Raw genomic sequence first — 15117 nt, forward strand, 5'->3', positions numbered from 1 at the left:
AGACGATTGGATTATTGAAAGTAGATAAAAATGTACATGCAAGAAGCATTGTTAGGTTATTTACCATTAATAATAACGAGTAAAATTATGAAAAGCAGTATTTAATAATTGAAATCCTTTGCTTAATTGCATTGTATTCAATAAAGTCCGTAACATTTCCTTTGATATACAGCACGAAATACAGAACGTGCCTTTCAAAATTACAGTTAAATTATCTAACAATAAAGGCATTCATTCAATATTAGAAGTTAATAAATAACGTAATAAAATTGGGGCACAGATAAATAAGAACATTAATTTACAACTTTACCTTTAGATATTTAAAGACCGAAACAAAACGAGCTTAATTAACAAATTTTGCCAATACACAGTTTCTTTGAGAACGCCGTCATCGAGCCCCGTTATATTTACGTAGGTATTTGCTTATAAATGCCTGGGAAGTGGCGACGCAAGTTACTGAAGGGACGCGACGGCAAGAAATGAGAGGCATACATTTTGCCATAAGAAATATGACTTCCTCGCGATTATCTATATTCCTAATAGAAATAAACTTAACACGAATGAAAACCTTAGTATAAATAACGTTAGCAATACTGTAGTGGATAAAAATAGAGAAAATGTTGAAGAAATAAAAGTGGACAAGATGCCACATCATTTACAAGCAAAAGGCGTGGTGAAGCCGCAAACGCTTGCCTCTTGCGTCCCGTAGTTGCCCAAGTGGTTCCCCGACGGGTGTTTACTGCGGATCCCTGTGCCTTATCAGGGGCCCACAGGCACTGACTCTCAGCGTATTTTTGTTAACAACTTCTTCTTTTGAAGAATTTTCAGCGAGCTACACATTGTGCGGACGGAATTTGATTTTCTTGTTATCGGCTTAAGAGCGTGCTGCGAAACTTTTACTCTCACAACAAACGCGACGCTAAATCGTGTGGATTCTGCGCAAAACAACAACAACAACTTTCGTATTAAATAGGGACAATATTTTAATTATATCTAACGGGGATTACACAGCAAGATGAAATTTAACACGCAGTCTTTTTACTACGCGTTCGCTTTCCCAGTTGCCGAACTGATAAATAATGACATCTAATAAAAACAGTCGAGTGGCAGTAACAATACTGATGATTTATTCATAACTGTCACCGAACTCATTAGGGACTCGGCAAGATTCAATAAGAACGGGACTTAATGCAAAAGTGCCGAGTAATGCATTTTCGCATTTCGACGCTAGAATTAATCTACAAAGTTGTCGAGTGTGGCCTAAACGATATATAACCCTCAAAAAGTTTCTAAGCCCTCCTCGCGAGAAAAAACCGAACATGGTATCTGTGTTAAAAATACAAAGTTATCCTTGCAGACGGGAGCTGTAAAATATGTTCTACATCAACGTCACAAAGGTTATAGCGACAGTATTTATAAGTTTACCGAGGACAAGGTACGCTCTTGCAGGGCGCCAAAATTGCCACTTTTCGTTATATCTCCTTTTTCCTTTGTTGCATCCTCGTATCTTGAAGACGTATTTTATTTTATAACGATTATTTATTGCTTCTACGGGAGCGTTCGGAATAGAGGCGTGAGTGACGCCGTTTAATAAAAAGAGAAATAAAAGGTGACTAACGGAAAGAACTTTACACTTTGTTCTACTTATGTTCATTTCGTCGTGCTTTCTTTTCTCGTTTACAGGAGCTTTGATAATGGTAGAAAATAATTACTACGCTTTGAAAACGTTCCAGGAAAACTTTTTTTTAACAAGATTAATTAACAAAACGTTTTCATTCCTGATTGAATTATATTTGGAATAATAAAGTTATGAACTAAAAGATTTTTTCCGCAAAGTAACGCCTGATTCGATAAATAATAAAGTAATTCCCAGACATTAATTTAAAAACTGCTGATGGAATTGAAGAGCGAACGGAAAATATCTACGCTGATAAGGTCGGAGCCAATCTTGATACTAGCTTTGAATTTTCTCAGACCCTTACGAGATAGTTGAAATATTGAAGCGTCTGGGTCCATTATTTATACCTACCAATAGAACCACGGTCGCGCTGAATTTGGCGAGCCATATTTTATTCGTTATTCAGCAACCTGAATCGACAGGATCGAAACCGAGGCTTTGTCTTTTGTCAAAAGGCATATTTGAGCATATTTAATCGGTAAAGATTGATTTTAGTGAAAAGACTAAAACGCCTTCAATGTGATTTTTTATGATAATTTACAGGAACAGATTGTATTTGAACAGTTTGCTTGAGAATTATTAGTAGTTTTACTCTTAAATAGCAGCCTAAGGTATAAAATATACCTAAACATGGAAGATTCCGTATAAACTACGAACCGCGAAATCCTTAGAAAAATATTACTTAATTTTTTCGTAATGTCTACGGAACCCTGGGCGTATCCGACACGCTCTTGGCCGATTTTTACCCTGTCGCATAGACACATTGACAATCTTGCATGGCGTTTTGTATGTGGCTGTAAAACGACAAAGTACGAAAGTGTACAGCTACTTTTGATGCCGAATGTACCTATATTTGAAATTAATTACTTAAGCTCTCGTAAGACATGATTTTCAAAACTACAAAGTTAAATGTTAAACGGTCAGACTAGTTTTGATCATTTTGGAAGATATTTCAACTTTCTTTCTTTCTTTTACCTAAATATTTCCACCCAAAATATTTATTGTGGATAATATTAGGTATTATTTCTGTTTCAATTGCAGTCAAATTAAGTGAAAACATTCAAAGTCAACTAATGATTCGTGTTTTATTATGATAATAAATTGTAATTGTGTAGGTGCACATAATATGTAATTAGAAGGTTTTTTAGTACACATTTCTTAAAATTATACATTAAGGAGCTGTTTCACCATCCATTGATTAGTGCTAACTGACGGTTAAATGTGATGCCGTCTCCGTCTATTCGAACAAAACAAATAGAGGCGGCATCACACCAAACCGCCAGTTAACACTAATCAATGGAAGGTGAAACAGCCACTAAATGTAAATTATGATGTATTTTTATACAGACTGCTCAATAAACTAAATTACACATCAGACAATCGGACCGACAAAAATACAGGAAAATTTATGTATTAAATCGTATGTAACAAATTTATTTCCGTACATCTAGGAACTCTTTATAAATAAATAATAATAAATAAATAAATATCACGGGACAATTCACACCAATTGACCTAGTCCCAAAGTAAGCTTAGCAACGGATAAATATAATTATATAGATAGATACATACTTAAATACATAGTAAACACCCAAGACCCGAGAACAAACATTCGTATTTTTCATACAAATATCTGCCCGACACGGGAATCGAACCCGGGACCTCAAGCTTCGTAGTCAGGTTCTCTAACCACTAGGCCATCTGGTCGTCAAGACTTTATATTTTACTAACCGCTCCTTTTCAACGATAATACCTTGTTCTATATATTTCGCAGCGAATATATTTTAAAGAATGGCAATCCAACACAAAAGACAGTTAGAAATGGGAGGAAATCGATGGTAAGAAAGGAACTATCTGGAAGGCGGGGACGCCGAAAGCTGCCGCAGTCTTCCCGATATTTTCATCTAACTTTGAAAATTGCTCGCGTTCTTCGCTCGCAAATTGTACTGGAATAGGGACCTGTAATGGGATTGTAGGTGCGATTTTCTTTCGCGAGATGAGACCCCAGTACATTCTAGATAGAAAAATAACGTTTCGGAAATTGTCGTCGCGATTTATTGTCGCGCGTGGTGCTAAATTGTTTCTTGATTTTGCTTCGAACTTAGGAGGGGCTATTAAGCTATTTCGGAGGAGGAGTGCGCTTATTTCCTTCGTCGAAAGTAGCTGAGATTGCTGTTGGATAAAGTGTATTTAAGATTAACCTGGTGTTCACTGTGGCAACGACATAAAGTCCTTTTTCATATAAATTTACAAATAATCTTCCTTACCATCATGTATTCAGTTAATACTTAGTCACACAAAATCAATAGTTAAAATGAAGACAAAGAAAACTTACATAAGAAACCTTAACTAAATATATTTGGGGGGCATAGTAAAAAAAAAAAAAAAAAACAGTTTATTGCAGACAGAGCCCATATAAGCGTATAGTAGGGTACTTAACGTTTAAACATCCCTAAACACGAAAATAATGTGATTAAATTAAAAGTTTTAACTTAAAATCATAGCTTAATTCATTGCGAATGACTACATTTATGTTGATAATGTAATTAATCTACTAGATGTGAATACTTAAATGAAAAAAGGCATTTGACCGGCTATGCCCCGTGTATAGGGGTAAAATGGGGTCTCCTGTGTGGTCATAATAAATAACGAAACACAACTTCCAAACGAAATAGTTTTATTTCTTAGCAACATAACGACAGTTCAAAAAAAATAACTACAACACTAGCATAACAAATTCAGTACTAATCACTATCATAAGTACGTTTGCCAAAAGATCTGCCCGTGGCAGGGTTCCCATGATGCTGGCCGCATTACCACTTTGGACCGCAATAATCTTCTACATTTTTATATCTTAAAATAATAATGGTTTATTACTTAATGGAATACGCATATAAAAGCAAACATGGCCGCCACTCGGCTATGTGTCACGGAGAGATCTAGAAATAATTTCGTGACGCTGATTTTTAGTGATCCCAGACACAGTATATATATAAGCTAAATATATACTGTGCCCCAGATACGGATTTTCCATCTACTCGTGGACTTATAGAATTGTTTATCAACGCACAACCAAAACAAGCGTAGCGAAGCAAAGCATACAGAATTACCTAAATATACCCATTAGTAACATCCTGATTCCGCTGAGCGTAAAAATAATGTTCTAAACGGTAAAACCAAAAACAAAGACGTCTAGACTAAAACAAACAAATTTGCATAGAAATATAATTTACCGCAAAAACTGACCGCCGGCGGCGCAAATTATACCGATCCGTAACAAAAGAAACGCCTTTGCTAATTTGACTCGTAAAATTTTATGAAGCTACAATAAAATTGTCAGGGTATACGGAAATCACAATAAGGCTACAATTCAATTCGAGAAGTGGAATTAAAATTATAAACGAGCTTAAAATAATACAAGGCACTGCGGCGCAATCAAGCCGCGTGCCCACTTGCACTGCGCCCGCATCCATTGCGGATCGAGACCATTTCACCTACAATGAGATGAAAAAAGGGAATTCGGACGGAATAAATTTTAATCCCGATTATACGACCCAAATAAAGACTTTGCAAATTCAAGGTTATTAAGCCCCCATTTTTCGGGGCTTTGAGCCTGCTGAGGCCAAAAAGATTTACATAAAAAGAAACTTTCCGTCTTTCAAATTATGATTCAATTAGTATTAAAGGATTGGTTTCTCAAAGGACTGGTACTTTTAAAGGTCCGCTGGGTCGGCGGACTGATACGAAACTCCTTTGTGCTTTCGAGCAAACTAAGGAGGTTCCAGCTTTGTGCCGGTTTTGAGGTATCGGCAAATAACAAACCTTAATACTTACGAGGGACGACGGAAGGAATGGGCGATAAAGGACTCGTAACAGGCTTCAAACTGAGGGATAGTGAGGTTAGCTTGTAACGTTTTTAATTTGCGCTGACTTTGTACTATCCGCGTGGTAAAGACCTTTATCTCATTAAGCATTACGTTTCCTTTGACGCTTCAAGCTTATGAATGGATTTTTACGCTCAATGTAGTGTAACAATCTTTTCTATTAGCGTTTCTCAGATCTGAAGGAAGGTCGGGCGAGGAATTAAGATTGTACTTGGAGCCCATCGCAGGGCTGTCGCGATTTGACGGCGCGGAAGTGTAAAATAACTCGGGACTTCATCAGTCAAGTCTAATGCTAGGTATTTGTTACACTCAAATCCCCGGCTTCGCGGATTAAGTGACGAATTCTAAATTTTTTCTCGCTTGTCACAACCCTGTGATTATTCGTTCCGCCCGTAAGTTTGAGATATTCGTCTTAAGGATTAAGGGGTGCCATGAGTGAACGAAATTTCGCGGAATTCCCTTGATGGATGAATATGGAAACCTTAATTCCGGCATTTCGGGGAGTAAAATAGTACAAGAGACAGGAAAAACCGCGACGTTAATTTAATGAGATTATATTTCAGGAATGTTATCTTCCTCGTGTAATCTGCGAGTCGGTCACTCTTTTATTAACCTGCCAATGTTTTTTTCCTTAATCAACATTTTAAACAAAGCTCTAGTAAACTTCTGAACTGACCTTTATAAAACTTTTTACAGCACGAACTATTGTTTGTACTTATTGTTTAACTTAAAAGCTTGAATAATGCGATTACCCGGTAATGTTATAAGCTTTTCCGAGAATCCACTCCCAAGTTTCGTTTTATGCGACGACTAAAGCAGCGCCCGGGAGGCAACACATGGAATTCAAAAAGACATTCATTCATTAAACAAACACACATAAAATTTAACGAAGCGCTGCCATATTCGTTAACGAATTTCCGGCTTTCATTATGATTATCCCACGGCCACTGCCGAACACAGATGTTTGCATCGCATTCTAATGAGGGCTGCGTCTGTGGGACAGACAAGGACGACTAGCTGGTTTATAGTTCAGGAAACGACTAAGAGCCATCTATCGCTCGACAATCCGTCACAAACATGCGTTTAATAGCGGCAATTAAAGGGGACACTCGACCAAAATATCGCGGCATAAAAACGTCGTTGTTACCGCGTATCAAATTGTTTAACACGTTCGACAGCCCTCGCGTTTACGACTTGTCGGCCGTTTATGACGGTCATCCGAGCGATTTGTGATATTTAACTTTTAAATTTAGAATGGAACCGGAACCCGTGAAACGAGAGGAGGAATCAATCCATTTGTGTTATCACAACGCCCTCCCAAATATGAATCGCAGGAAAAACCAGCCGACGAGGAAAAGATTGACCCTTAAAATTTATAGCTCGCAAAGCTAAACAGGATCACATCACTTACCGAAATTAACGTGCGACGCAAAATGAAGTTCGTGGGCGACCCAAATTAAAGATTAAACGCTGCTTCCTTTATCCGCCGAACATCGCCCGAATATATACGACGCCGCAAACAAAGGGTTGGGACGCACCGACCACCGAACGACAAATGTCGCACTAAATGACAAATAAAAGCCGGTATAGTTTAAATTGGGACCCAAAAACTGAATGTAAACAAACACCGGACCCCAAATTTCGGCGAGAAAGTTTACGAAGTGAAGGAAAACATTGAAAACACGCGGCAGCATCGAAATTGTTCATTTGTATTTGCGTAACAAGTTAGCAACTATCGCTTTGTTGGAGTTAGGCATAAAACAAATTGTTATTAGGAGTATAGGGGTCACCGGTCTGAATATTAATAAGAATTACGTTTCACAAATCAAATAACAATTCAATTTACATCGTACTCGTTACACCCGTGCTGATAACGAGATGGTCGTAAGTGCAGACACGTTTTACACAGACCAAGGAGCAAAACTAATTAAGATATCACCAGGCGCGAAACCAAGTCGAGATTAGCTGTTCTGGACCAGATGTCACGACGTTTAATACAAATTTCGCTCGTTCTACAAACGCAATCGATTCTAATCGAGCACATCTAGAGAATTTCAATTAAATTGCATTCAATGAAATCTAGAACGATTATAGAATCCGACGGTAGGCAAATTAAAAGCGGGTCTCGGTTGGATTTCCCATCCAATTTTCATGCGGAACGATGCGATAAAAATCCATTACGTAAGCGGGAGAGGCCTCGTGTCACGGGGCCTGGGTCTCGGCGGGCCTAGCCGGGCCTAGAAAGGGCCTGATCCGTACGGGGTATGTACTTTATTTAATACTCTTGAGTTATAAAAATGAGTTATATAACTCTTACTTATCACTGTGCGTGGCAGGCATTCTAATGATGACATGAGCCCTGATATTTTTCACGTGCCGATTTCTCCTCGTAAATGTTATTGCAGCGTTTTTATTTAGAAGCTAATCGAAAAGTCGGCTTTGAAAGTTTGTGTACCTTAAAATCTATAATTTCAAGATCTTCAAAAAGATTTATTGGATTTTTGCGTAATTTAACTATCACAACACTTTGCAGTGTTAGATAACTTGTTTAAGGTCTTAATATTTTTACCTCAGTCTGGTGAAATTTCGTCAGACGTTTGAAGATCAAATATCCACGGTCAATGACTAGACTGACGTAAATTGTCATTGCCTTTTTCAGAAAATACTTATAAAAGCTCTACTTGAAAATTTGATTGATGAACTAGAAATCATAGCGAAACTAATTATGAAAAGGTTCCACCCTGGTACGTGATTCAGCTTCCGCGACTATACGGGCAAGAAATATTACTTACACCGCACAGTCGAGGAGCACCAACGATAGATGGTGGTGCTGATGAAAGCAACGTTAATTAAAATACCACAAACGGGACTTATCACGCTAAACACGCGAGTAATATTTACCGCGACGTTTCGACCACATTATAGTGGCCGTGGTCACGAGTAGACTAAGTCCCGATAAGTGATAAGGTGAAGAGTGATAGTGATAAGTCCATTTTAATTATGAGTGAAAATCACGAGAGTTTAAAACATTATAGCAACGTGGGTGATAGAACTGGACAGTTGGAACAAAGTCAAAGAGTTCATTTGAGGTCTCCAAGTAGATTCTGGAGAACAAGTAAAGAGAACTGAGCTCTCTGCTGAGTAAGAGGATCCAGTTTATCAGGCTTACGGAAATATTTAAGCGGGGTTAATATCGCTTCCAGCACTAAAAACTTGACGCATCTGTGCAGCGCCATAATGCGATTCCGAAGCAATCACATGGTTCATTTTGCATTCCCGCAAACACTTTTAGCGGCAGCGTATCCTTTGGCCTTAAATACGTGAGCGTTGCAACGTCGATACGTTCAGTTCAAAGGGTCGTTTTGATCTGTTTTGATAAGCATAGGTTTAATTTTTAAGCACAGGTTTGAAACGAACAAGTTCTTTGCCCTGGTATTTAAGTCACAGGTAAATTTGTAAGTTTAAAATTTTCTTCTTCAAATTGTCTTGGCCTTGTACGTTCAAGTACAAGGCACAGGCTTCCTCTCAGAGTGAGAGGCAAACCGTAGTTCCCACGCGATCTCAGTACGAATCGGAAATTTCACTAAGCTGTTGAGTTTCTTCGCAGGCTTGTACAGGTTTTTTCGTCACCGTAAAGCTCATGGTAAACTTGAAATGTAATTTTGCACAATAATTCCAGCTCTCTGCTTGAGACGCCATAGGTGAAATGGCTGCCAAGACGCAATGCTTGTGTCAAAAAAAAAGATTTCGGCGTTACTTATTAGAGGTCCAAAATTCAGTGAACCAGATGCTTGGTATTCCGTAAAACAACGTCGCAAACCGCTTGGTTTGAGGAAAGGGAAAAGTTATAGTGAATTGTCAGTTTATTGATGAACTATATAAATTGTAGGTACATAATAAAAAATGACACAACTGATTGGAATTTTTCACGTGATAATGAATAAAATAGAATGGGTGAATTAACACCAAATGATCTAGCCCCTTATTAAGCAATAATAATAAATATCACGGGACAATTCACACCAATTGACCTAGTCCCAAAGTAAGCTTAGCAAAGCTTGTGTTATGGGTACTAAGCAACGGATAAATATAATTATATAGATAGATACATACTTAAATACATATTAAACACCCAAGACCCGAGAACAAACATTCGTATTTTTCATACAAATATCTGCCCCGACACGGGAATCGAACCCGGGACCTCAAGCTTCGTAGTCAGGTTCTCTAACCACTAGGCCATCTGGTCGTCAATGCTTGTACCATCAGCTAAATAAGTGGTCTACCAATTTTTAAACAAGTTCCTATCAAATGAATATGTCGCTTAAGTCGAACTTTCAAGTTGACAAACACGTCTATGGCATTATCGTTTTGTGACATGCAAACGATTATCAACTTTAGGGTGGTAGACCACATATTTGGCTGATGGTACCTACTATGGCTACTTAGCTAGGATAAAAATACTAACATTGATAAATGTGACAATCCGTAGCAAAAGGGTCCTTGCCTTAAGGACCTTTTTGCTACGGATTGTCACAAATATAAACTTACACACATATTATGAAGCGCCAAAGACTCAAGAACAGGCATTTGTATGATATTAGTCATACAAATATCTCCGCCGGCCGGGGATCGAATCCGGAACCTCAAGCAAGTAGTACAAATAAGTAGTTCGGGTTTAAAGGAACTAATGTCAAAATGTGTGCTGTACGTACTATTTTTAGCTCCCTGCTCAAAGTAGCAGATAAAGGTAGCGCAAAGTATGTTAAAGACAACTTACATCGGCATAAGATCGATGTTCAGAAACGCTTCTGAACAACTTTTTGATACAAATAGCTTGGGAACAAACAAATCAAATTAAACTAGTCCAATACGAAACAAAACTGAATTGTATCGAACAAACACTGTTTGAAGAAAAGCGACAGTTCACACAAAGTCGTTCGTATTTCACTTCACTAAAAGGAAATAAACACTGAATCAAAGTTACGGTACGATTTACGGCAAATAGGGACATGCGAAATACGAGACACGGAATTTGGTACATTATTTTATTGGCAGTGAAATAGTTTCAAATGCCTAACAGTTCACTCTCGATTAAAGTTGCTGGTTGTGGTAATAAAAAAATAGCAAGAAAGGCTTACCAGACGTTTCTATTAAGTAAAATAATTCTTAGTCATTTAACAAAAACACGTGATTTTAAAAGGCACTAATTCAAACTAGCTAGCCTCACACTAAGCAAAGCGTCACTAAGAAAAACAGATTATCTTTACGAGAAACATTATTTTCTAATTTTACCTGAAAATAGTTAACGGTGGACATTTTTAAAGTACAACGTTGTCTCGGACAACGCCATCTATTGCTTGCAGACGAAGTTAACACGTCATCTTGAAAACGGACACTTCAATGTTCTCGAACAGCGCCATCTATTCATGTTTAATTACCAAACACTTACCGTTCTGCACTAGTAGAGTGGAATCCCTCGCCAACGGCAGCTCGGAGTCGGTGAGCGTTGCGTCGGAGGCGTTGTCCGTGGAGGTGGGCGTGGTCGGCGCGGGCGAGTCGGACAGGCCGCGGCTGCGCGCGCGCCGGCTGCCGCAGCTCGAGCCGCTACCGCTGCCCGAGCCGTAGGGGTGGAGCCGGCCCAGGCCTGGTGACAAAATAATCATTATCATTTTGCACTTCCATACTCGTAAAGTTCGTATTCATGTTGGACATGTGTGTAGGCAACATTTAATTACTTTTCTAAGACCAAGGCAATCAGACAACAGCTACGAGCACGGACTTTATGTAAAAGTTCATTGATTTTTTCCGATTTTTCTTTTTATTACCTAAATATCTGTGTACTATAATGTCATGGTAATTCAATAAAACTACGCAGTGATGTTGTTATGGAAAAAAAAACTACGTGAAAAATCAAAGTTTGTAAATGGCATTTAACGCTTGTCATCTTTGCAACGTATAGATATTTATGACTTTGACTAGCCATTATAATATAAAGCGGATAAATAAATATAAACTTTTTTGAACTGTTTCGCAGTATTTGCAGTACCAATTAAAACATAAAACTAATTGATTTTAAAGTCACGCTACGCTTACACCGGAACCCACGAACCGAGTACACAGAAATTCAATACAGACAACGTTCATTGTCCAATTTTCATTGTGGCAAATAAATTTCAGCATTTTCTTTTATTCTCATTAGAACAAGTTCATGAGAGAACGCAAAATGAAAAGGTTCATAAATAGAGAGAACATCAAAAGGGAAAGTACACGGCCCGAACGTAAGGAGATAACAATAAAAGCAAACAAAAGACAACCACAATGACATTTTAAACTAAGGTGCCCTTTTCCCACATATTTATGATAAAATATTAACGGAGCATCGACGTGATCGAAATAATGATAAAGCTTTTGCAAGAATATAAATAGAAAGAGAATAATTAGGAAAAACAATGTACCGGGATGATGCTGAATTAGGTAGGTTCGTTTTCTACATAAAAAGATTACAAAATAAAATAATGGAAACTATTGATGATTCCAAAGGTAATGACAATGATAATTCCTAAAGTACTCGGAGCTTAGCACACGCTGTTTGGTAGATGAACATGCCCGGGATTGTGTCAGAAATTAATCGTGAAAATTGAGGAAGTTTGAAAGATTATACTGACAATGTTGCTATCGAAAATACAAATGCCAAGACCGGTTTTGTTTAAAGTCACGATCACAAACTTACTAATTGTAATTTGAAATACGACGGGAGCTAACTGCAGCCGGGAGTTAAAACTAAAATCGCATTTAACGCTTACGCAAAACGAAACCAAGCACCGCGGGTCGTCGAGCGAGAATATTGCTTACGAAGCTCATTCCACATTTCCTACCTGCAAAGAAGGTAATAAGGAAAACCTTCTGAAAATGGCACTGAATATTTTTCTACACGTTGATTTTACCTTTAATCAGTGTATACGTCTTTGATGTTTAAGAACCTTTAAGTAATGCTGTGGCTTTTGCTTTCATGAAAAATGTGGTACGTACCGGTGAAAGCCACTCAACGGGACGTTTTGCCTTCGCGACTTACGCGAGAATTGTATTGATTCAAAAGAGTAAATAATATTAGGAATCCCGTTACGGAGTATTAGGAGTCAACTTACAGACGGTTTATAATAAACAAAGGAAAAATGAACGGAAGGAGCTTTACTTGTGATGCTTAAGTAGCATCTGATATTAAACCTTACCCAGAAACGTGTAGGGACTTGAAAAAGTAATCTCACTTTCATAAAAATTTAAGTGGCATCGGGTCAACAAAAATAAAGCTCCAAGTTATCCCCGTACCTTAATCTTATTTATTACCTTCAGAATTTGCCATCGCGGCATCCTCGGGAGTATCTCATTATGGATTTCATAAAACATTTTCTCGAAACGCAGGGGCGCTGATGGATTTTCAGAAAAACCTACGACTTAGCGTAATCGTATGAGATCATTAGGGAAAAAGTATCTGATGAATAAACCCGCGTGGACGCGAGACGAGCGAAAACTTTTTAATTTAAACCAAACATCCCAAGAGGCCCGTCTCAAAGGACTCCAAGTAAAATAAAATTAGTTTCTACTGTACCTCATTACTGGACTCCGTAATTGAGTATGCAGACTGCATGTGAAAAGATTTTTTTCTAGGGAACGATATTAAGTCCTTTGTAGGCGGTCGCGCGGTCTATGCAGCAAAGCGTCGTCGGGTTTTAAGAAAATGTCAAAGTTTCTGAGGGACGTTTATTAAAAATGTTTTAGGATAAGCAAGTGGCCTCGTTTTGATATTGCGTTGAGAAACTTGCACTACATAAAGTTCTAATGTTTGTTAGTAAATCAGGAGGCTTTCACTATTTCTTACTTTGAAAATCACTCTTTATCGGTCCCTAACTAAATGCTCATATCATCCACGTAAAGGTTGAGCGGTAGAGAAGGTATAGGTACATGATAGTTTGTATTTGTATCTCAACAGTCGTCAATTGCGTTTATTCCTTTTTTTTGTTCATAAAAGGTTTACTTGTACGAGGCAGGTCGGCTGCATTGTATGATTTGATTAATCATTCGCCTTTTTCAAGTACACTTATAAATAGGAGCTACAAAAATGGATCCTTTCGACTGCCATAATTTTATAAGTCATAATGTAATGTTTGTCATAATTTTTGTTAGTCAATTTTTTTTTTCGAAAATATAAACTGAGACAACTGAAAAACCTTTCTTTTTTGGTTTTTCTGTGCATCCATGTCTCAGTTTGTATTTTCGATATGGTTTTACGGGATGACCGTAAAAGTAACAAAGGAGTTGAAATAAAAAATACAAAAAGACTCCAAATAACCAATCATCATAATCTTTTTTCCCGCTGAAACCGTAAATTTTTCATAAATTTTTAAATGGTCACCTGTAGAACTCTAGGTTAGGTTAGCTTTGTTTTATAAAAATTCTGAAAAATAAATAGTTTCAGAGAAAAAAAGATTTATGTCAAACATTCATTATGACAAACATTACATTATGACTAACAATTTTCAACCAGTCAATGTACGAGTAGACCCGATAAAAATACTTATAAGAGTTCCCGTAACCGAAACCGTAGAGACCGTAGTATGACTCTATGAATTCCCGAAAAAAAAACTTGCTTTACTTACTTAATATCCCTGGAGTAATAAATGGGTAGTTCTACGAACGTATCAACCGCTATCAGTTTCTTGTCGCTTATACTGAAGAAATTAGTCGGGTAGGACGGAAGGAGTTTATAAAAATTTCGTACATTCGGTACAATTACAATTCATTACAACTTCTTTTTTTTATTCGACTGGATGGCAAACGAGCAAGTGAATCTCCTGATGGTAAGAGATCACCACCGCCCACAGACCTGAAGCACCAGGGGGATTGCAGATGCGTTGCCAACCTAGAGGCTTAAGATGGGATACCTCAAGTGCCAGTAATTTCACCGGCTGTCTTGCTCTCCACGCCGAAACACAACAGTGCAAGCACTGCTGCTTCACGGCAGGATTAGCGAGCAAGATGGTGGTAGCAATCCGCTTCTTACTTACGGTGTCTCATTTCTTTAACATATATGACAGGAAACTGATAGCGGTTGAAACGCTCGTAGTAGGTACTAACCAAATAATAAAGACAACTGAATACCGTTCTGTTGAAAAATTCTATGCTAATTCAGTTTTACAGATGCGGTAGCCCAGCCCTACTTTTAAGCAGCATTTCCACCAATAATGTGTGAGGATGTATTGCAAGGGATGTGTTTTTCATTAACCAATAGAAACGCTTCATTTACACATCCTCGCACAGCACATCTCTGGTGGAAACAGCTGAGCGCAGCGAGGCGAGGTAAATGAAGCGTTTCTATTGGTTAATGAAAAACATATTTCTCGCAACACATCCTCGCACATCTCTCGTGGAAACGTTGCTTCAGACTTTGATTAAGATTTTTTTGAGTATTTTTGTGACATTTTGGGTAGAAGCATCAGTGCCATGTCGCAGAGTTGTGAGATTTCAAAAATCAGCTAAACAGAAACGTGTTAAATT

At 37.9% G+C, this 15117-nt stretch overlaps 1 protein-coding gene across 5 annotated transcripts in view; it reads right to left on the reverse strand.

Annotated features, from left to right (window-relative positions):
• Positions 1-15117, reverse strand: part of Ten-m (teneurin transmembrane protein Ten-m) — a 624351-nt gene that overhangs the window by 202332 nt on the left and 406902 nt on the right. For all 5 annotated transcript variants that reach the window (XM_074111143.1, XM_074111142.1, XM_074111144.1 and 2 more), the window contains one exon: positions 11015-11209. In XM_074111143.1, coding sequence (XP_073967244.1) covers positions 11015-11209 — 195 coding nt within the window. The remainder of the gene's footprint in view (positions 1-11014; positions 11210-15117) is intronic.

This window comes from Choristoneura fumiferana, chromosome 2 (genome assembly GCF_025370935.1).
Source record: "Choristoneura fumiferana chromosome 2, NRCan_CFum_1, whole genome shotgun sequence".
Taxonomy (NCBI): domain Eukaryota; kingdom Metazoa; phylum Arthropoda; class Insecta; order Lepidoptera; family Tortricidae; genus Choristoneura; species Choristoneura fumiferana.